The sequence below is a fragment of the Pempheris klunzingeri genome, chromosome 7 (assembly GCF_042242105.1).
Source record: "Pempheris klunzingeri isolate RE-2024b chromosome 7, fPemKlu1.hap1, whole genome shotgun sequence".
In the NCBI taxonomy this organism is placed as follows: Eukaryota; Metazoa; Chordata; class Actinopteri; order Acropomatiformes; family Pempheridae; genus Pempheris; species Pempheris klunzingeri.
This window is the reverse complement of record NC_092018.1, coordinates 4,990,355-5,012,987: the sequence shown is the minus strand read 5'-3', so window position 1 is coordinate 5,012,987 and position 22,633 is coordinate 4,990,355. Positions and strand designations below refer to the sequence as shown.

Sequence of the window (22,633 nt, the reverse complement as noted above, 5' to 3'; positions counted from 1 at the left end):
GACACACACTGAAAATGCAGCACTGACCACTGGGGAAGTAAATTTGCAGTCAACAGCAACATTTCTGGGGGATTCTTCTGTGAGTCTGTGTAGTCTTGTAGGCTTCAACAGGCTTGTTTCTGGGGGGCAATGAACTGAGTCCGGGGGGGTGGGAAGCCAGCAGAGGGGCCTCAGACAGGGTCACCATGGTGTTACCATGCCACCATTTGCTGTGGGACCATGTACATTGTGATAGGTTGTGTGTGTCCTTGCATCAGCTGTGTTTGCTCCTACTTTGATGTCATTTTTCTTGTGTAACCATGGCAGAATCTGCAAACATTTCATGCAACAGAAAGTATGGTGTATATACCTGTATAAAAGATCAAGTATTCCTTTAATAGTTTAATTTTTTTTCCTCCTATGTGTAGAGTAAAACACTTCTAAGTATTCAACAGTGAAAAGGTTTCAATTATGAAGCTTACTATTAATTGATGAGTCAGATTGATAGAGTTTTGTGTGAAAGCCATTGAATTGGCCACTTGCAAATAGCCTGACATTAAAACCTGCAGTATATCCACATCTTTGATAGGTCTTGTCAATCTCCTCTGCATTGTTGCTCATTTTTAATACCAAATTTATTCTCAAGCACACATGTACAGACACAATATGTCTGTGTGTGTGTGTGTGTAAGCAGTGCTGTTTTGGGACGGTGTATCTCAGTATGGTGAACATAACTCCAGTGACAGGTGTGTGTGTGTGTGTGTGTGTGTGTGTGTGTGTGTGTGTGTGTGTGTGTGCGCGCACACGCTGGTGTCCTGGGGTCAGTCTACTACAGGGAGGAGGTTTGTGGGTTTTCATTTTCTTCAAAGAGAAAGTGAATGAGAGAGCCTATGGGAGTAAGACAGTAGGACGAGGGAGCACATGGCTTTCCAAGACTGCTTGGCAACTGTGAGTAAAATAACTGTTAACTGAGACACTGAGCGGACGAGAGACAGTCGTCCAGAGACTTTACGATATGTGCTGAAATGCTCGTTTATGGTTTTATACCATTTTTTTAAGTGTTTAAAGTAATTATTTATTGTTTAAATATCATAGTAGATTTATAAATCCAGTTTTTTTTGCTTCACTGTACCATTAGTGTTGGGCGTGTGTGTGTGTGTGTGTGTGTGTGTGTGTGTGTGTGTGGGGGATGGAGTGTGTAATCAGTGTTTTGCCTGTCAGCATGTATGTGTGTGTGTGACTCAGAGGCTCTGTACTGCAGAGTAGTATGCCTCTTCAATTGCCTGAGCAAAATCTAAAAACAAAAACACCTTTTAGAGAGAATGACAATGACTCAGAGGCAAGTGGCGCTCTGCATGAGTCAGTGTATTCAAACAAAAGCCCAGGGTTAATTACTTACTGCACACAGGATGCTGCATCCTGTGTCAGGTTCATCTGAAAAATAGAAACTTCATCCCTTTACCAGATATGAATGCTTTGCTACTTCAGTCTGCTGGAACTTTTCATTTTCAATGTTTTCTGTTTCCCTGCCGTTGCCCCTATGTTGTGTTTTTTTTGTTGTTAAAGTGACCTCTCTCTTTGCACAGTGCTGTGCCATTGGTGTCATGCTGAGGGTGTGTTGTGTCATTTGTTGCTATGCCTCAACTTCAGGCATGTGGATCCATTCTCCTCTTTACTCACGCTCTCTCCCTCTCTGTCAAAAGAGGACCAACAACCCTGTCACAATAGACAACACAACTTAGATTAGTGTGCTATGAAGCTGAGAAAAGCAGTTCCTTTGGTGTGTGTGTGATGGTAGATTTTGGTGTTTTTCTTTTGGATCAGAAAATGCTACCGCCTGAGCTTTATAAATACATGTACTCTCTGCATTTGTGTGGAAAAAATACACTGAATGATTGGATGGCTGATTGTTTTCCTGACCAGCATGGTGAGATGGCTGGTTAGATGGAGGGAGAGAGAGAGGGGATGGGCTTGGGGGACAGAAGAGATTATGTAAATGAAATGAAAAAGTGCAGGGTTTGCCGCAGTCGAGTTTCTCTCTGTGGTTCTCCCTTGGTCGCTCCTGCTTCTCCTCCTTTCCTCTCCCTCGCTCTCCCCCTGTGCCGCATGAGTGATCCTGTTTCAGCAGCACCCCTGCCTGCCTGGGAGAGGCACGAAGCCCTCAGACACAAACAAAACACAGACAAAAACACTAGACGTGCCATGTGCCGGCCTGTGTGCCAGAACTCGCCAAACTCTCTCTCTCTCTCTCCTGTCTCCATTCACCTTGTCCCTCTCTCTCTTTCATTCACACTCACACACACACACACACACACATATAAAAGAGTCCAGACAAAGAGCCAACAGTCTGCTGGGAACAACAGACACTCCAGTAGCTGTCGGTATTATCACACTTTCCTTATCACCTGAGTACAGAGCAGCTGACTTGTGGACAGATTTTTGGAGGTTTCGTTGAACCAAGAGCCCAGTTTGTGTACTCTCCTCCTTCACCTGCGTGCCCACCACACACACATTTCAAGGTACAGATGCAGATTTTGAAATGCACTGTTCAAAATCTCAAGGGCGGAGTGACATGAGAGGAAAACTGATGGATTACGACTGGGCGGTTTCAGTCCTTCAAATGCCTCAAAAGAAATATTAACCAATCTCTGTCTCCCTCTCCATTTTCCCTCTCTGCTCCTCTACTTTATGTGTCTTTCTCTTATACCCTGTATCCCCTCCTCTTTCCCTTCTGTTTGTTCTGCTTGCAGGCAGATGCTGGCAACAGTTTTCTCCGAGCGGCCCGTTCTGGCAACCTGGACAAGGCCTTGGAACATATCAAAAACGGCATTGATATAAACACAGCCAATCAGGTGAGAGAGCTGTACATTCCCCAGACTGAATAGGTTGAAGTTATCCTGTAGCGTCTGACTGGCAAGCTCATCTAACTACGAGCCAGTGATTTTTTTTTTGATTTTTTTTTTATACAATTCTTGGCATTTCATTCACGTCAGGCAGTTTTTGCTCATCTGCAAAACTGATCTTCAGTTGTACTGTGTTACAGCTCTGGGCTTGAATAGAAAAAGAAATATCTGAGTATTTTATGTCACCGATGGCCCACTGTCGAATCCTGCCAGGACTTCTGTCTCCCTGTCTGCTTTCTAACTTATTAAACTATAATTCAGGAGGTGGGTGGACTGCCTTCATCCAAAAAGAGAGCAGCAATGTGTGGCTGGAAAAGGCAGTAAGATGTAGTTAATTGCATTTACAGATCAGATCTTAACAAAATAAAGAACCTGCGGTAATTAAAAGTTTATCCTACTGTTAACACAGAAAAGTATCAGCTGACCGATGTTATTATTTGTGTCTAAATGTGTTTTGAGTGTCCAATGTGCATGATGTCTGACTTGGTCCCTTTGCCGTTATGTGCCCATTCGTCTGCCTGTGCACTCAGTCATGCACTCTACTGTATGTGCATGCTCAGGTAGAGTGTTAATCAGTGGCTGAAGGTGGCAGGTGAAGTTTACAGGGTCTCCAGGGAAGGTGATAAATGAGGCAGGGGCTTCTCCTTCGCCCTGTCTCTTCCATCCTGCCTCCTTTACTCTGACGGTTGTTCCCAGTGTCCAGGAAGAGGCAGCGTTAGTGGGCAAGGACTGCTGCCCTCAGGCGACTGAAACTTGGCCAAAATAGTATGCGTGTGTGTGTGAGAGAGTCGTCAGGCTCATTAATCTAACTTAGTCATGGTTTCCCTTCCATTTATTTATCCTGTCCTCACCATTTTGTAATTATTGCTGGTAATGTCAGATTTCTATGAGGCTTACTTTTTAGGCCCCATAAAAGACAGAACGTAACGACAGATTTATTCATGTAGAGTGAACAGTGGCCTTTACTGGCAAACTCTTGCTGATGAAGGGAGACACCCTCTGGATTGACAAAACAATCGCATGCAGAAAAACAATCTGACAGCGCAAAGTTTGTAACTTGCAAAATGGTTTCTCCCGAATGACATTATTTAATTTCATTGATGATGTTGATATTTGTCTGTCGGTGTTGGGTGTTAATTGTGTTTGAGTTAAAGTGATAATCTACAACATGCTCATTTCACTTGAATTAGATCGACACCTTTGCTCACACATTGCTTTGTAGTTTTCTGCTCAAGGGGCCCAATATGTTGAATTTCCATGTGATTATAGCAACTCTCAAATTAGGGTAGTGTTTTGGTTTTTTTTTGGTTTATAGAAAAAATGGTGTGAAAATTGGTTCTGCTTATTATATATTTGTTGCTTTTAATCAAGCTACAAGGCTTTTTTTTTAATGTTACCACCAGATGGAAGCAAAGTAACATTTTCAAATTCTACACATTGTGGCTTTAATGTTGCACAGGCAACCAACATTTTTACAATTATTAGCTCAGGTTAATCTTTGCTGTTATTGCAAATAGCTGCACTGTTTATTTAACTTCCAAATGATACAGAGTCACTCGTTTTATTTTTTTTTCTTTTTAAGTTGTGGATTGTTACTTAAACCTTAGTGGTCAGAGTATTGTTGTTCTGGTTGTGTGACTGTCAGTCCTGTTGCTGTATGTACAGTCTGGTGGGAGTTTGGCCAGGTGGAGGCTTGACTGTGGCAGTGGTGTTTCCTTGTCTGAGTGGATACCTCTGCCACGGCTCGTTCACCAGCACACTGCCTCACTCCTGCCCTTCCCTTGCCGTGTGTTCCCTCGTCCTCTATCCCTCTCAACCAAACAACTGCTCCACTACCCTCTCTCCTCCTGTTTGTGTACTGTTTTCTAACTCACCTCCCTTTTTTCTTGCCCTTTCCTTCCTCTTTCGCCTCCCTCCACTCCCTCTCTCCTCTGTCTGCAGTAGAGTGATGGTGTGCTGTGGTCTCTCCACTCAGAGGAATAATATCAGTGGTGTGGGAAAGGTCCAACCTCACATGTCCTGTGCGGCTGAAGGAAGGCTGTGTGAGGTCAGACCTATCCCACACGGCTCGTATTCTTCCCAGCCACGAGACCAGCGGCCTGCCATCCCCCTCCCGTCCTCCTCCCCCTCCTCCTCCACCTCTCCCTCCTCCTCTTCACCATCATTAATTAAATGAAAATGTTCACACCTTGATTTTCATCCCTGTAGACATTGTTTTTGCTAATGACCACTCTGAGAGCTCTGCATGCGTGGTGTTCAGTGTAAGTATTTGCCTGCTTTGGTTTGTGAGTGCTTCAGTCACTGTGATAAAGGGCCCAGTTGTTTCACTTGGCATGGCCTACATATGTTTGTGTGTACATGTGTGGTTATTTCTTTTAGACCGGCAAATGTTTGTGTTCATAGTGTGTTTAGGACCCTTCAGTATGAGGTCTACTCTGCTCTCTCACTCAGAATGGGCTCAACGGGCTGCATCTGGCCTCAAAAGAAGGCCACGTTAAAATGGTGCTGGAGCTACTCCACAATGGAATTGTACTGGAGACCACCACAAAGGTAAAATCCCCCGCAAAGAAGTCCTACACACTTCATTCCCCAGAAAATCACAGATCTCACTTCCTGTCACTGGCAAGGATGAGAAACAGTCCCGTACTTCACTTTTGGTTTTGGTCATGAAAGTGCTGTTCTTCTGAATCTACATAATATCAGAATACATCATGAAAGATCTGTCCACATATGAATCCCAACGTATCCAAAAAACACTGGTTGGTGCTCATTATGACTGTGTTCTCATGTATCTCTATTTAAACAGAAAGGGAACACGGCCCTGCACATTGCAGCGCTGGCGGGGCAGGAGCAGGTGGTCACAGAGCTGGTTAACTATGGGGCCAATGTCAACGCTCAGTCCCAGGTGAGACTCTCACTGCTGCTCTCGCTGCGGTGATCACAGGAAACACTACGTGAACTTAACTGTGAAGCCGTTGCAGTAATGATTACAAGCCCATCTGTTAACATGTGTCTTTGTTCCTATATTTCTGTGTGTTGATGTTTCCACTCTGTGAACATCCTTGTGCGTGCATCTGTGACTCTTCCTATCTTTCTGTTGCTCTGCCTGTGTCTCCTCTGCCGCTGTGTGTGTGTGTGTGTGTGTGTGTGTGCCTGTTGTGCGTCTTTCTGAGACAGAAGGGTTTCACTCCACTCTACATGGCTGCACAAGAAAACCATCTAGAGGTTGTGAAGTTTCTTCTGGAGAACGGAGCCAATCAGAGCATTCCAACTGAGGTACTGAAGAACTGAGAGAAGTTATCAAAGACGAATCTCCCAAATTCCTTAATCCCATCTCTGCTGATCCAGACTCGCTGTGTTTCCATTCTGTTTCGTCCTCATAAGCTTCTCTCCTCACATCTCTCTCATTTTCTCTCCATGAGTCAACCAGTCCTCTAACTCTGTCCTGTGTGCTGCAGGATGGATTCACTCCTCTCGCCGTGGCTCTTCAGCAGGGACATGAGAATGTTGTAGCCCTGCTCATCAACTACGGCACCAAGGGAAAGGTCCGCCTCCCTGCGCTGCACATTGCAGCGCGCAACGATGACACACGCACAGCCGCAGTGCTTCTGCAGAATGACCCCAACCCTGATGTACTCAGCAAGGTATATGTGTGTGTTGACAGCTGCCGATGTGTTTCTGCACGTGTGCAGTACATGTACAGCTGTTATGGACATCTGTGTTTGGTGTCCTTGTTTTCTAAAACACAAACGAAATAAGAGTGACATGTACTCACCCTGATGTGTCCCTGCAGACTGGATTCACACCCCTCCACATTGCTGCACACTATGAAAACTTGAACGTAGCTCAGCTGCTTCTCAATAGAGGAGCCAATGTCAACTTCACCCCAAAGGTAGGGAATAACTAATGCTGTTGGAAGGTTAATCTCTATCCTTGCGGTTTGTTCTCCTCGTGTGTGCCTGTCTTAGTGCGTCTGTTTCTCTCTGCAGAATGGTATCACTCCACTGCACATTGCATCCAGGCGGGGGAACGTGATCATGGTCCGACTCCTGCTGGACAGAGGGGCTCAGATTGATGCCAAGACCAAGGTGCAGCAGACATCTGTCCTACTGTTTCACAAAACCTTTGATTTCACTCCTATCTTTGTTTCTAATTTAATGCATCATTAACCAAATCACTAATAACCCTCTTCTCTCCAGGACGAGCTGACTCCTCTGCACTGTGCAGCCAGAAACGGTCATGTCAGGATTATAGAAATCCTGCTGGACCATGGAGCTCCCATCCAGGCAAAGACCAAGGTAATCCACGTAGATTAATTGGCAAAGTGCAAGTAAAGAAAATCCTTCTCTTTTCTTAAAAATGAGCTGAACACCATCTGATGTTGTAATGACTGCAAATCAGTGAGATGTGTTAAGTAGATCAAACTTAGAGTTTGTGATCCATCAGCCAAACACAACCATAGACTCCTTCTGCCGCTGCTTCTCGCTCTGATTGCTGTTCTGTTTTGCAAAGGATGAGAGAGTCAACATGTTTGCTGTTTTTGGCAGAATGGCCTGTCTCCAATCCACATGGCAGCACAGGGGGACCACATGGACTGTGTCAAGCAGCTTCTGCAGTACAATGCAGAGATTGATGACATCACACTGGACCACCTTACCCCTCTGCATGTGGCAGCACACTGCGGCCACCACCGCATGGCCAAAGTACTGCTGGACAAAGGGGGCAAACCCAACTCTCGGGCGCTGGTCAGTGACAAATACACACTCGCATGAACACACAGAGTCATTTATCAATTCAGACAAAGCAAGTTTTTGTATCGATTATAATTGTTACTTTGTTTTTTACAGAACGGCTTTACTCCTTTACATATTGCTTGTAAAAAGAACCACATGCGTGTGATGGATCTCCTGCTTAAACACTCGGCATCATTAGAAGCTGTGACTGAGGTGAGGGATGAGGAAAAAGAGGTTGACAATAACAGCTCATCAGTATATTGAGTATGGCTGAAATACATTTCTAATATTCTTCTCCTCTCCCCAACAGTCTGGCCTGACTCCCTTGCATGTGGCATCATTTATGGGTCATCTCAACATTGTGAAGATCCTGCTGCAGAAAGGAGCTTCCCCAAACGCCTCCAATGTGGTGAGTTTCCCCCTGAAGCCTAAAGACCATCTAAGATAACCAACTCACCTCCGTTATGGTTATGATTTTGTTGTAATACTTATAAAGTGTGGTTTTTGTCTTTCTGTGCACGAGTAGAAGGTGGAGACTCCTCTCCATATGGCGTCTCGGGCAGGGCACCTTGAGGTGGCAGAGTTTTTACTGGAGAACGCTGCACCAGTGGACGCCAAGGCCAAGGTAGAGAATTCACACATGACATAGATCAATACTGGTGATACTGTTAAGTGTTCATTTAGTAAGTTGGGTGGGGATGGGAGTGGAGTAGCCGAGGAACTAAAACAATGTGATTAAGTCACCAGAGAAGGCATTTTACTCACTTTACTTTACATTTCATTATTAATTAATCATCCCTCCTGGGCCAGGATGACCAAACGCCTCTGCATTGTGCTGCTCGGATGGGCCATAAGGAGCTTGTGAAGCTGCTACTGGAGCACAAAGCCAACCCCAACTCCACCACAACAGCAGGCCACACACCACTACACATCGCTGCCCGGGAAGGTCATGCACAAACTGTCCGCATCCTACTGGACATGGAGGCTCAGCAGACCAAGATGACCAAGGTAATGTTTTTTTGTTGCCATGAAACTGTCAGCCCAAATATCTGCTTTCTCTAACCTAACATTGTGCCCATTTTGTCATTGGTGCCCCTGTAGAAAGGCTTCACTCCGCTCCATGTGGCCTCAAAGTACGGCAAGGTGGATGTAGCGGAGCTGTTGTTGGAGAGAGGAGCCAACCCTAATGCTGCGGGGAAGGTAAGAGAAACATGAAGGGCCTGCCTGTATGGAAGAAAGAATAAAAAGATGAATGATGATGAACGTTTGATTTTGCTTTTGCAGAATGGCCTGACTCCGCTGCATGTTGCTGTACATCACAACAACCTGGATGTTGTTAACTTGCTTGTCAGCAAGGGAGGGTCACCACATAGTGCTGCCAGGGTAAATACAAAAAGATACACCTAAAAGATACATTTACATGAATTCATGCTAAATGAGACAGTGTCACGCATATACACTTTTTTTTTTCTAACCACAACTCATATCTGTGCTCCAGAATGGCTACACTGCCCTCCACATAGCATCCAAGCAGAACCAGGTGGAGGTGGCAAACAGCCTGCTGCAGTACGGAGCTTCAGCCAATGCTGAGTCACTGCAGGGAGTCACACCTCTTCACCTGGCCTCACAGGAAGGAAGGCCCGACATGGTCTCCCTGCTCATCTCCAAACAGGCCAATGTCAACCTTGGAAACAAGGCAAGAGACATACAGATGATTAAAGGACGATTATTTGGTCCAAAAATCAAAAATACTCTGTGACTTGATTTATTCTGTGTTTGATGCATTTGACCTTTGTCTTGTAAATCTTTTTACCCCCAGAGTGGATTAACCCCCCTGCATCTAGTGGCACAGGAAGGACATGTTGGCATCGCCGATATCTTGGTGAAGCAAGGAGCTTCAGTCTACGCTGCCACGCGGGTAAGATGTAGTCAGAGAGGACAGTAGTTTAAACCACTCAGGTTGAGAGAGCTTCACTTTGACCTGTTTTATTGGTGTTGAAACTACTTGTGCCATTCACTTTGAGCCACAGCGGATAGCGTCTAAGTGCTGTAGCACAAATAGTCCGATGATCTCATGGCAGAGGGTTATATTACCATCAATACATGGCCGACCCTTGAGGGGCTCAGACCCCATAGACCTCTAGGGTTGTAAGCAGCTCTGTAGCAGAATTCTGACATGATCAGATTAATACAGATTACAACTAGTAAGGTTTAATTTACGTGTAGAATTATATAATGTGATCACTACACCACAAACCAAAGCTTTGAGAATGACCACAGAGTTGAATTAGCACCTCTTTGACACAGTCTTGACAGGATTATGAAGACTGGACTTGACATAGGTGGTAACATTTGTCATGTACTGGTATTTATTATAATGTCAGGGTGGTATTAATGGTACAGTTTTTTGTGCTCTGTTCTCAAAATAATCTTATTGTGTGGATTTGAACCATTAGTTTATGTAATATTCATGAGCCCCAAATAGGATAAAATCCACATTATGTATTCAAATTAAAAGACCATTAAGGCACTGAAGTTATGAGGCTGTTGTGATTTTTGTGTGAATTTTTTTTTTTTTACCAATTTTTCTCTCTCTGTCAGATGGGTTACACCCCGCTCCATGTAGCGTGTCACTATGGCAACATCAAGATGGTGAAGTTCCTGCTGCAGCAACAGGCCAATGTCAACAGCAAAACAAGGGTGAGTGCCTCCCTCTGGTTTGAGATGAAACTACAATAAAATTAGTCAAGGCGTGAGTCACTTAAACCGTCTGCTGTCTCTGTCTCATTCATCAGGAAGTACAATTGCAGTACATTGCACAGTTAAAAGCTGGCCGGCCTTTCATTTCCTAGTCTGAGATGCAGTGATTCCTGTAGAGTTTCATATGATTTGCTGTTCATTGCAGTAACTATTGCAGTTTGGTGCTTGTGTATTTATATTTGCATCATGATATTGCACAAATAGGGTTACAACGAATGATCGCTCTCATTATTGAGTTTTCAGTGGATTTGTTTTTCGTGTTTACGTCATTCAACTTTAAGTCTGTGAAATTAAATATAAAACGTTTCACACGTTCCCAGAACCCAAGCTGATATATTCAAATTGCTTGTTTTGTCTAAGAGACGAAAACCGAAAGACATTCAATTTATCATCATAGAAGACTTAGGAAAATTTTGGCATCTGTGAAGCTGGAACCAGTGAATTTTTTAGCATATTTGCTTAAAAAATGACAAATAACCAATTATTTCAGTTGTTTCTGAGTAATTTCCTATTGATTAACTAATTGTTTCAGCTCTTTTCAGATAACAATTGTATATTGTACAAACTGTTTTCTTGACATACAGCTGGCTCTTTGTGATTTACCTCTGCTAGAAGACTGACGTAAAGGAACACTGCCTGCGTGCATTTTAAGAAAATAAACAGCTTTTTGTAAAAACTTTGATGAAAAGGACAAGTTCTATTACTTAGATGTATCTTGTCATTTATACATTAAATGAGTAAGAATAGATATAATATTGATATTCTTTCTCCCTCCTCCAGCTTGGTTACACTCCTCTGCACCAGGCGGCCCAGCAGGGACACACAGACATTGTGACACTGTTGCTGAAGCACGGAGCTCAGCCCAACGAGACCACAACAGTGAGCATGAACATAACCCCCCCCCCTCAAAATGATCCATAAAGTTTGGTCCTGAGACATTTAATCGATCTGCTCCTCTCTGTCTGTTAGAATGGTACCTCAGCCCTGGCCATTGCTAAGAGGTTGGGCTACATCTCTGTGATAGACGTCCTAAAGCTCGTCACCGAGGAGACGGTCTCCATGGTGAGAAGTTTAGATATGGCACTGGCATGATGTGGCCTTGACAGTAACAGTTAGATACTAATAAAGTTTAAAATGTGTACGCTCTCTGTCGGATCTGTAACTGGTTCGTCCCTCCCTACTGTGCCCTGCAGACGACCACGGAGAAACATCGCATGAGTTTCCCAGAAACAGTGGATGAGATATTAGACGTGTCCGAGGATGAAGGTAAAGCACGACAGTTATTATTGATCAACTATAACTGTAGGAAACAATGTGTAATCCACCATGTTGATATTATCTAAGTATTACTGCCTGTTACCAGGGTCATTTTATGATGTTTTAACTGGTCATGCAAGTATTCATTTTTTCCAATTCCTTTTTTGCCTTTTGCCCTTTTTTAGGAATTGCACAGCTAACATTAGGTATGAATGTCTCTTTCTTTCCTTGTGCGGCATTCATAGGTCGTTGTAATAAAGTGTGTGGCTCCATTTCAAGCTCACCCTCTCAGTCTTTATCTCACTGCCCCTCTCTCCCCTCTCTCTCTCTCGTTCCCTCTGTAGTGGTGCTCACTGTGATGGTGGCTCTGGTTTCTCATTGGCATGCACCCATAGCACCCATGTCTGTAACCTTTATATGTCCCTTCAATAACACCCTCATTCTCTAACTCTCCAGGTGTCTTTATTTCCTTCATGCCATGCCAGCAGTCCTTTTTTTACCCTTTACAGTCATAACCGGTACATATAAATTGCACCCATAAGTAGATCAAGATCAAATCAAATTTAATACATCTTTGTTGAAAACATTTAAACCCTTTAGCAGCTGGAGCAGTCCAGTAGAGTTGTGATGTATTTTTTAAGTCATTGCTTTGAAATGTGTGTCTACAGTTGTGTTTACATTCGTCTCCATTGTGGTGTCGATCAATGCATCATTTTTAACTTCCTTCTGCTTCTGACATTAACACTGTTTGCTGGTCGGGAGTTGGAGGGTTACGGTGGTTTTAACACGGTGACTCCCTGCATCTGAAAAGAGTTTCTCATTCTCAATTATCACCTGACTGTACAGTTACCTTCAGCACTGCAGAGGCCTGTCGCAACTTTCAGCTGATTGTTTCGGTTTTCCAACTTAAAAAGTGATACATCAACTGACACTTCAGTTTGTTTCTGCTGCCCCCAAAGTGGCAGCAGAAAAAACATCACGTATTGCAGGTTCATCTTCCTAATGCCTGAAGTTTACACCACCGCCAACAATGAAGTCAAAGGACATCATGTCTTGATATTTTTAGTCCCCTGATAATTTAACTGACAGATTGTCACCTTTGCTCTAAATATAGAGCAACGGTCATAGAAAGTAGCTGAGTCGCCATCTTAAAGACACATCCCATATCCGGAATGGTAAAATGATATTGGCAGGTTATCTGATGCACACGCTTCCATACAGTGACACTTCCCCAACACAACGTGGCACACGCATGCTACACAGGGCAGAGAATATCCAGAACACAAGCTGCCTCGTATGAACCAGTGGGAAGTGCACTCACAGAGTCAAACGTAGTGTAGTGACACCTACGACATCACTTTGGCTCTGGACCGCATACAGGCGCCCACTCACATACTCCACAAGCTGCGCTGATACGGTCACAAATTGATACACACAGGGAAGACTCACTTTAGTCGCTGGTGAATTCTCGAAAATAACCAATTGCTTTTGGGGGTAAGTAAGCGAAACCCAACTGTGCTCACATCAGGATATACTGTTCGCTCAAGTTAGAGTGGAGAACCGATTGTGGTTTGTTCATTATGTGTGTTGTAGTGAGATGTTTGTCTCTGTGTTTGCATTCATGTGTTTTAGAGCAGATGTCCTCATACATCACTCTCTGGGGCTGTTGGTGTCGTCCAGCTGAACGGCTCTGTTTATTCACTAGACAGCACGTCTTTGGAATGAGATTATGCTGATGCATGCTCTCCCCAGAGCCAGAGTACTGTGCACCTCTATAATGCTGCTGTCTCTAACTTAGATTTTATGGGTTTTTGAAATCTTCAGACTACATTGGTGAAGTGTCCTCTCTTGTTTTGATGTAGTGATATTTAGCAGACCACAGCTGATTACAGTGACCTGCGTTGTTCCACTCCTTGTGCACTATTTTTTAAGTGTTTCTGGTGTTCTGTAGATGTGGCTGCATTCAATTTTTTGCCATTCACTAACAGTAGGAAGGTCAGTGTAAAGAGCATCATCACTAACCTCACCAGTCTAACCTGAGCCATCTCCTAAATCCTGGGTTATCATGTTGTCAGACCTTTCTCATTAACCACCTTGTTCTTTTCTTTCTCTCTTTCTCCTTTGCTGTTTCACCAACCTGACAACGATCTGTTCGCTCTCTTTGGCATGTTGTTCTCTGAAGGAGAGGAGCTCTTGGGGACAGAAGGGGCCAGGTACATGAAGATGGATGACATGAAAGACCATGATGACGATTTCCTCTCCCCCAAGAAATCACTGGAGTACGAGAGAGGGCTGGGCACAGCGTAAGGGGGGCTGGGTGGGGAAGCAGGCGAGAGAGCCAAGCTGGTAGCCACAAGTTCATAGGTGGATGGATAGAGGGGGACGCACCATAGACACGCACTAAAACACCAGGGATGAGCACTTGGGAGGAGATGTAAAGGAACTTCTTCAGTCTGACTCGTGTTTTGCTCTTTTCATAAAACAGAAATTACTCGCCAGCCATTCCCAGGATCCCTCGAGTCTCTCCAGAGACGGTTATCCTGAAGGAACATGAGATGGATCAGGTACTGTACAGAGCAGCATGATTAAGATACTGCAGGATACTCCAGCAATTATTGCACTAAAATTTAGGCACTTGCAAGAGACATGCTTTAAAAAGGCTCAAAATGATACACGAGAGGCCCAATTAATACTTTTTATTCCCTAATATGGATCAAGCTCCAAAGACACTGGATCCTTCATTTTCCATAATGCAGTGTAATAGTATCGCATCGACCTTTCTTAACCTGTATATGCCGACCTGTAAACTTGAAGCATGGTCTCTCTTATAACTGTGTAGTCTCCAAGCCCGTGCTGGAATAATTCAATTCAGTTCACTTAAGTAAAACTGGCGGAGTGCCCTTTTTAGTAAAGATTCACTTCAGTCCTTTTTCAAAGTTTACTGCATCTCACAGTCTTCATCAGCAGAGTAAAGTTTGCTTACCTGTCAGTGGACTCACACAATCTCCAATAGATAAAGTTTTTTTTTTTTTTTAGTCGAACTACTATTTTCAGGGTCAATAATCAACTTTCAAGCTCAAGTCATTAAATAGTGTGATTTTATTAATATGAATGGTTGTCTGCCATGGGCATGCTTTAATCTAAACACACAGTTTTGATTAAAACGTATTAACTATACTATTAACTATACTCTCAGGCGATTAATGTTGTTAATGTTGTATCGTCTGCATATCGCCTGCAAAAATAGCCCTTTAAAAATGGGTACAGGGTCATAATCTGTCATCACAGTCCTCTCATATCCTGTAAGTAATACACTTTTGGGTTCATATAAAGCCTTAAGCTAAACTGTGTTCTTTTGAGAATGTCGTGAGCCTTGATGTCTTTCTGTCTGTTGTAGCAACACACTCCACTTCCACTGCCCAAAGAGTATGACGAGGACTCGCTGATCCCCAGCAGCCCCGCCACTGAGACGTCAGACAACGTCAGCCCAGTCGCCAGTCCCATACACACAGGGTCAGCCCAGCAACCACGCAGAAGAAAGCATTTCACTTCATCTCTGTTTAATACCTGATCTGGCAGCTAATCGTCTCTTCTTCTTCGTTCCTTAACAGGTTCCTGGTTAGTTTCATGGTAGATGCTCGGGGCGGCTCAATGCGAGGCAGCAGGCATAACGGTCTGCGTGTCATCATTCCTCCACGGACCTGTGCGGCACCCACCCGCATCACCTGCCGCCTGGTGAAGCCGCAGAAGCTGACCAGCCCCCCTCCGCTGGTGGAGGGAGAGGGGCTGGCCAGCAGGATCATCTCCCTGGGTCCAGCTGGCATGCAGTTCCTGGGGTGAGGAAGGAACTGAAACTGGAAATAGAAATCATTTTTTGTGCTTCTTCCAAATGCACAGAAAATATTTATGAACAGACTGTTTGCTATATGCGTCTGTTTATGTTTCATTTAAGATTATTGAATGATGACATTTTTAAGACCCAGTGGAGAATATTATGATTTACTGCATCATCTTCCAAACATTTAATGTTTAATATTGAATAAATTATGACACTGTAAAGGTTTTTTCTAGTTCCAAGTTCACACAGGCGACAGTAGTAGAATATCCAGCCTCGTTTCCTTGTTTTCTTATTATTTTATGTATTTACTAGTAAATAATTACATTTATTTATGTATAATTCCTTGTGTGTTGTGTGGCAGACCTGTGATAGTGGAGATTCCCCACTTTGCTGCTCTGGGTCGTGGTGACCGGGAGCTTGTGGTGCTGAGGAGCGAAAATGGCTCAGTGTGGAAAGAACATCGCAATCGCTACGGTGACGAGGTGCTCGAAACGATCCTCAATGGGATGGACGAGGGTAAGAGGTCAAACGCGTCACGCTCAAACAAGTGGCTGGGTTGCGTCGCTCCTTGAGAATTAAACCTTCTGTCATCTCCTCAGACTTAGAAAGTCAAGAGGAGCTCGGGAAGAAGCGAATCCGTCGCATCATCTCCACAGACTTCCCCCTTTACTTTGCCGTGGTGTCACGAGTCCAGCAAGAGAGCGACCTGATCGGACCAGAGGGAGGCTCACTGACAAGTAAACTGGTGCCGATGGTCCAGGCCTCGTTTCCTGAGACGGCGGTGACCAAACGAGTCCGCCTGGGGCTGCAGGTGAGATGGGACGATGAGGAGAAGGAAGGAGAAGAAAGACAAAATCGTTAATGCCTGTATTGCCTGAAAAAAAAAAAAAGCATGTTGGATGTACTGTGATTGATCGTGGAATGACCTGATCATATCAGTGCTTGTGCCAAGTTTTCCCGATTTAGTTTTCTGTTTGTTTATTTTGCTTTTTGCATTTTAGGACCTTTTATTTCACACAGTGCATGCACTTGGTACCTTTTATAAAACTGTGGACTGCTCATTTAGTGCTGATATGTTATCGTTTGTTTTACCTTCAATCATGTCTTTTTCACTAATGTATTTATGTCACTGGTGAAGACCTGTATTTAGCATATATAACACATTAATTTGAGATTAATTTAAATTCAGTTAGCTGATGAGAAATCTCCCACATTCTTGCTATAGCCAGGAAAGACTGTTTAAGTTTATACTCGCTTGGTATCATGAATGTCTGTATCATATAAAAGGCCTTTTTCTTCTGAAGAACAGAAGTGTTTCCACCTGAGCATCTGATCGTTCCACCTTTTAATTTCAGTTATATCAGTGTTTGTTGAAGCTTTTAGCTCCCCGTCTGTACTTTGAGAATCTTCTAGTTTTATCAAACATACTCACCAAAGACAAGAGGCCAGTTGTTCAGTTAATACTTGACTTTAGTGGCAGTCAATTTTTTTGATATGGTTGATTTGCAGATTACAGTCTCGAAAAGCAACAATCCAGTCATGGATCACAAGATTTTATTTATTTTAGCACAGTGCTAATTTCCATATTTACTCATTTCAGCCTCTAATAATTTGATACATTTATTAAAACATTTATTTACACGTTTATTTATTAAATGTCATGTTTCCTGTCTTCATAATTATTTGCATATGTTTGTTGTATAAATATGCACCATTTTCTTAGATTCATTGGCTGAACTGATTTCAAGGTTCCTTTCGCATGTGATTTTATTTTGACGGGTTACATGTACCCACAATCTGTTTTGCAGTGTGTTCGTTCTCCTGACAAGATTTTATTCCAGTTCAAAACTGTGATTGCAGTAATTCATATTTTTAACAATCTTGGAAATCCGCTGTGAGAATATGTTTCCGTAAACCAAAATGAAAGGTAGATAAAATGTAAATGGACCTTCTAGTGCATGTTTTGGTTCAGCAGCTTAGACACAAATGAATGAAAGCTAACTAACGTGCTACCACACATGCCATAAACTGAAAATAGTGAATGTAACTAAGCGTAAGTAAAATAGACATTATCAAAGATTCTTTTTACTTTATATTTTAACTTCATTTCGTAATTTTAGGAACATATCCATTTAATTAAAATGTTGCAATAACTAACTAAATGTTGTAATATTGTCATGAATGGCCTTGTGAAAAACCACAGTGCCTTTTTCTGTGATATCCATTTTGTATTAATGATTGTAAAAAGTTTCATGTTAACACGTTCTGTTACATTTTACAATAAAAAACAGTCATTAAGTCCTTCTGCCACTTTGTGTTGCTATTGTCATTCCAAATATATTGTTTACACCATGAGGTATTTTATTCACTGTGGACTCTTCTCTCTCTTTTTCTTCATCTTTAATTTTTCCCTATTTGGTTGTCCTCTCTTTTATCCTTTTTTTCCCTCTCATCCATCACACCACCATGGACCTCCTCTTATCTCATTCTACCTTTTATCCTAACATCTTTTTTTTAAATCTCCATCGCTTCTTCATATGTTCCCTTATTTCCACCATATCATCAAACCTGTGCCCGTGTTATGTACCCCCTCTCTCTATCATTTACTTTCAACCTCAGGCTCAGCCAGTTCCTGATGAGCTGGTTGCAAAGCTGCTCGGTAACCAGGCAAACTTTAGCCCTGTGGTCACCGTGGAGCCTCGGCGGCGCAAGTTTCACCGACCCATCGGCTTGCGTATCCCTCTGCCCCCGTCCTGGAAGGAGAGTCCCCGAGACTCTGGAGAGGGCGACACCACCAGTCTGCGTCTGCTGTGCTCTGTCATAGGTACTGCATGCCACGACGGGGCGTTGGGTGGGTGGGTGGGTGGGTGAGGAAGTGTCTTTGTCGACAGGATCAGTTTCCTTTCAGATGTCAGTGATTTCAGTTGAATAAAAAAGGTTTTGTTCTTATTTTGTACAAACACTGTCACCACAAGACTGCCTCTTTATGACCTAAAGCTAGATTAACCAGTTTGCCCTCTCTCATCCCGTCTGATTCCCAGGTGGCACAGCCCCAGCGCAATGGGAAGACATAACAGGCACCACCAAGCTTATGTATGCTAATGACTGTGCCAGTTTCACAACCAATGTTTCAGCAAGGTAAGATCATTTGGCAACATATGTCAGCCATCGTACCGTAAAACTAAGTTTAATCCAAATCGTTACCGTCTCCCATTATTCTAGCAGTCAGTTTATCTGTGATTATAGCTGACATTGAATAGATGGATTTATGTACACTGCAGCGATTACATGTCATTGTTTCCTCTCAGATTCTGGCTCGCAGACTGCCCTCGGACAGCTGAGGCCGTCTCCTTTGCCAACCTGCTCTACAGAGAGCTGTCAGCTGTGCCCTACATGGCAAAGTTTGTGGTGTTTGCAAAGATGAACGAGCTGCGTGAGGGCCGCCTGCGCTGCTACTGCATGACTGACGATAAGATGGATAAAACCTTGGAACAGCATGAGAACTTCACAGAGGTGGCTCGCAGCAGAGACATAGAGGTCAGTTCAGAGACGAGGACATTCAAACAAGTGCGGCAATAGGGGGGACACGGGTCCTGCTGGGGCCATTCTCCCCACTTTGTCTAATTCATGTGTCACATCTTTCAGGTGATGGAGGGAATGCCGCTTCACCTGGAGTGTTCGGGGAATCTCATGCCAGTGAGGAAGGCCACCCAGCAGCCCCGGTGCTTTAGCTTCCAGGCCTTCAGAGATAACCGACTTCCTGTCTCTGTTAAGGTATCGCCATTTGATTTTCTCTTACAAACATTTCCTCTGTTTTCTATTCTTCATCGCTCACCGTCACCCCACCTGCTCTTTCTCGACTCTGCACATGCATGTGTCCTCATTGCTTTCCTTGTGTCTACATGTCCAAGGTGAGAGACAGCAGTAAAGAGCACACTGGATTTCTGTCTTTCCTTCGCAAGTCCACCAAGTATGAGGACAGCCAGCATGTGCTCTGTAACCTCAACATCACCATGCCTCCGTGTATCAAGGTAAAGCTCTCTGGGGTTAGCTTAGAGGAGTTAGACACACATGGTGTATTTAGTCATTTTCCCTGAGATGATGACAGACTTGTTTTCTGGTAACTTGCAGATTATTGGGAGTGAAGACCGGAGGCGAACTCTGACCCCACTGGCTTTAAGAGAAAGATACAGCGCCCTAAATGAACCTGCTATGGGTATGACGCTTTCATTGTCCCACTTGTAAATGATTAAACCAGCTTATTTTGTCATGATGATAAATAAGGCACAGAATAATGGCTTTTCTAATTTTTTTGCAAAGCTGCAGTTTTTTTTCATATTACTTCATCTACAGCACTCTTCAGTAAACGGAATGAATGTTGCAATGCAGGGATAATCTCGGCTTAATGTTTAGCAGAGTCAGATGTTAAATTGACTGTCCTGGTCTGATTTGTGCAGCATCAATGAGTGCCATGGAGAGGACAGAGCTGAAGATGGCTGTCATTGCAGAACAGTTGGGACTAAGCTGGGCTGGTGAGTGAACACGAACATACAGAATCTGTTTTTATGTGCTGTGAACCATCCATGTTTACCTTATGTCTAACAAGCTTGCCTAGCTCGCTGCATGTTAATACATGGCAACCAGCCAATGAAACTAATTATTTTCTGTTTTCCTGCCAAGAGCCATTGCCGATTATTCTGCCTCTTGTGGGTAGAGCTGCTGTGAAGCGAGAGCCATCTTAAGAACAAGACTGTGTACGCTGTTAGCGGCATGACTCATAAGTGAAATGACGTAAGTATTTACCTCGCTTACTTGATCTTTTCTGACTCGTCCTCTGCACAGAGTTGGCACGTGAGCTTCAGCTCAGCGTGGACGACATCAACAAGATCCGTGTGGAGAATCCCAACTCGTTGTTGGAGCAGAGCTCTGCACTGCTCAACCTGTGGGCCACCCGCGAGGGCAAGAGGGCCAAGAGTGAGTATATGAGATCGCTCTCATCCTCTCATACCTTTATTTACACCAGTGTCTGCCTCTTTAACCCAGTCAGAGTCAGATTGGTGTTGTAATGGCGCTGCTATTTGTCCTGGGAACCCCTCCCCTCCTTCTCCTTTTCCTTGCCTGCTTGTGTCTCTCCCTCGTGTGTCTTCGCTGCAGTGGAGAGCTTGTACACAGCTCTGAAGAGTATTGACCGTATGGACATAGTCAACATGTTGGAGGGCCAGCCGCCTCAGCCTGCGAGACAGGGCTCCCGAGATCTCAGCAGACGCCGACACAATGAGAGAGAGCACCTCTCCCCTGGTATGACCAATGGTAAGTCCCCCTTCCCCCTAAAATCCCACTATGCAGCCCTTTGCCCATGTCCCCTCTGCTTTGACCCTGAACCACCATTCCAATAAAATACTTCCTCATTCCCTAAAATCCCCTCATGGCAAAGTAAAGTTTGATTCCCCCCTAACTCTCTTTGTTGTCGCCATGTCTTTCTTATTTATTTCGCGTGATGCTGTTGTGTATGAACGCTGCCACAAACGGCAAACTTTTGCAGGATTTTACCCCAACAACACGCAGAGGGACTCAGGACACTCCTATTGAACTACAAACCCTGTAGTGCCTTTGGCTCCACAGTTCTCTATGTATTCATTCAATGTGATGAAAAGTAGAGTGAAGCATACAAAAATAACGATTAGATGCCGACTATGCAAGCAGCCCTCAAATGAATAAGAAAACACTCCTCATAGAGATAAGTAAAGTATCTTACTATTCCTAGTTATAGTTTTATTAGTGTCATTGTTGTCATTTTGTTTTCATGTCAAAGAATTAGTCAGTATTTGATTATATTAAGAGTTTTACTGCCCATTATTAAATTAGAGACGTTTTAGTGTGATATTTTGTCTATAAAACAACACTGTCATACATGATCAGTCCACATAGATCATACTGTAAGTATAGCATAGCTTAACTGACCTCCTTAAGAATTGTCAGTCCTCAGTCTTTTACTCTTTTTCCTCATGGTGTCCTTCACACATGCATAACCTACATCTTATTGACTCCATTTTCACCATTGGACTGGTGTGAGCTCTGCTTCTTACTGGGCTGGCTTCTCTTCTCCAGTGCAGTCAGTCCGACAGGTGACAGGTCCGACTCTGTGAAAACTGGAGCAATACTCAGAGATGTAACAATGCATACAGATACGACCATGAGGGTCAAAGGGTGAAAAGGGAGACGCTCAGATCACAGCTGCGGTGAATCTGATAACCGTGTATCTGTCTTGTCTGTCTTTCTGTCTCACTACCTGCCTCCCAAAGGCCGTTCCTGCTTTGTTCGACGTTTGGCGTTAAAAAACGCAGTGGCGCTTCGAATACTTGGATATTGTGTCTTGTTCTAGTCTCACAATTATCTCAGTGATGGGTTTCAAGAGTTTTATGATTTATTGTCTGGATTAAGTGGGTCCTAAAGGTACAGTGACCAAGTGGAGGACCAAACCTGACTTAAATAAATAAATAAAATAAAATAAGTCAAGGAATTAAGCAGCCAGATAAATTAAGAAATATTCCAATAAATAGATGAAACAGGCAAAGAAATGCTCAAAGAAATTAAGAATGACACCACACCACACCATTAAAATAAATATTGTGGGGCAAAACACATAATTTTTTCTCTCTCCTTCTGCATCAGGTTTATTTATTCATGTTTCAACAGTTAATTTAAAACTAATTAATTTACTTCATTGTAAAGCAATAGTGTGACATATTGGGAAATTTGCTTTCTTGCCAAAAGTTAGATGAGAGGTTCAATATCACTCTCATGTCTGTACAGTAAATATTAAGCTACCACAAACAGCTGGTTAGCTTAGCTTAGCATAAAGACTGGAAACAAGGGGAAACACCTAGTGTGGCCTGGCCAGCCTCTGTTTTTTGACTGGGTGAAGTAACTTCTTACCAGGAAACCAGTGGCAGCTCCAAGAAGTTGCTGCACCCGTTCAACAACTTGTTGTTTTTACACCTCTATGTAATAAACCAGGTAAAACATGTTAATTACCGTGCTTTAGAGGTGCTGGTAGGTTGATTCTTCAGTGTTTGGACAGAGGCAGGCTAGCTGTTTCCCCCTGTGTCCAGTCTTTATGCCAAGTTAACCAGACGCTAGCGGTAGCTTCAAATTTACTGTAC

At 43.5% G+C, this 22,633-nt stretch overlaps 1 protein-coding gene across 1 annotated transcript in view; it reads left to right on the top strand.

Annotated features, from left to right (window-relative positions):
• The window catches only part of LOC139203494 (ankyrin-1-like), a 39,757-nt gene that overhangs the window by 5,149 nt on the left and 11,975 nt on the right, over window positions 1-22,633 (top strand). The window contains exons 2-38 of the mRNA XM_070833276.1: window positions 2,730-2,831; window positions 5,334-5,432; window positions 5,689-5,787; window positions 6,060-6,158; window positions 6,341-6,526; window positions 6,676-6,774; window positions 6,872-6,970; window positions 7,082-7,180; window positions 7,430-7,627; window positions 7,730-7,828; window positions 7,926-8,024; window positions 8,142-8,240; window positions 8,426-8,623; window positions 8,717-8,815; window positions 8,900-8,998; window positions 9,114-9,311; window positions 9,435-9,533; window positions 10,217-10,315; window positions 11,156-11,254; window positions 11,345-11,437; window positions 11,569-11,641; window positions 11,818-11,838; window positions 13,815-13,935; window positions 14,118-14,196; window positions 15,030-15,145; window positions 15,244-15,468; window positions 15,832-15,986; window positions 16,070-16,281; window positions 18,090-18,294; window positions 18,512-18,608; window positions 18,779-19,007; window positions 19,116-19,244; window positions 19,382-19,501; window positions 19,602-19,686; window positions 19,928-20,002; window positions 20,313-20,444; window positions 20,625-20,780. Of these exons, the coding sequence (XP_070689377.1) occupies window positions 2,730-2,831; window positions 5,334-5,432; window positions 5,689-5,787; window positions 6,060-6,158; window positions 6,341-6,526; window positions 6,676-6,774; window positions 6,872-6,970; window positions 7,082-7,180; window positions 7,430-7,627; window positions 7,730-7,828; window positions 7,926-8,024; window positions 8,142-8,240; window positions 8,426-8,623; window positions 8,717-8,815; window positions 8,900-8,998; window positions 9,114-9,311; window positions 9,435-9,533; window positions 10,217-10,315; window positions 11,156-11,254; window positions 11,345-11,437; window positions 11,569-11,641; window positions 11,818-11,838; window positions 13,815-13,935; window positions 14,118-14,196; window positions 15,030-15,145; window positions 15,244-15,468; window positions 15,832-15,986; window positions 16,070-16,281; window positions 18,090-18,294; window positions 18,512-18,608; window positions 18,779-19,007; window positions 19,116-19,244; window positions 19,382-19,501; window positions 19,602-19,686; window positions 19,928-20,002; window positions 20,313-20,444; window positions 20,625-20,780 (4,591 nt within the window). The remainder of the gene's footprint in view (window positions 1-2,729; window positions 2,832-5,333; window positions 5,433-5,688; window positions 5,788-6,059; window positions 6,159-6,340; window positions 6,527-6,675; window positions 6,775-6,871; window positions 6,971-7,081; window positions 7,181-7,429; window positions 7,628-7,729; window positions 7,829-7,925; window positions 8,025-8,141; window positions 8,241-8,425; window positions 8,624-8,716; window positions 8,816-8,899; window positions 8,999-9,113; window positions 9,312-9,434; window positions 9,534-10,216; window positions 10,316-11,155; window positions 11,255-11,344; window positions 11,438-11,568; window positions 11,642-11,817; window positions 11,839-13,814; window positions 13,936-14,117; window positions 14,197-15,029; window positions 15,146-15,243; window positions 15,469-15,831; window positions 15,987-16,069; window positions 16,282-18,089; window positions 18,295-18,511; window positions 18,609-18,778; window positions 19,008-19,115; window positions 19,245-19,381; window positions 19,502-19,601; window positions 19,687-19,927; window positions 20,003-20,312; window positions 20,445-20,624; window positions 20,781-22,633) is intronic.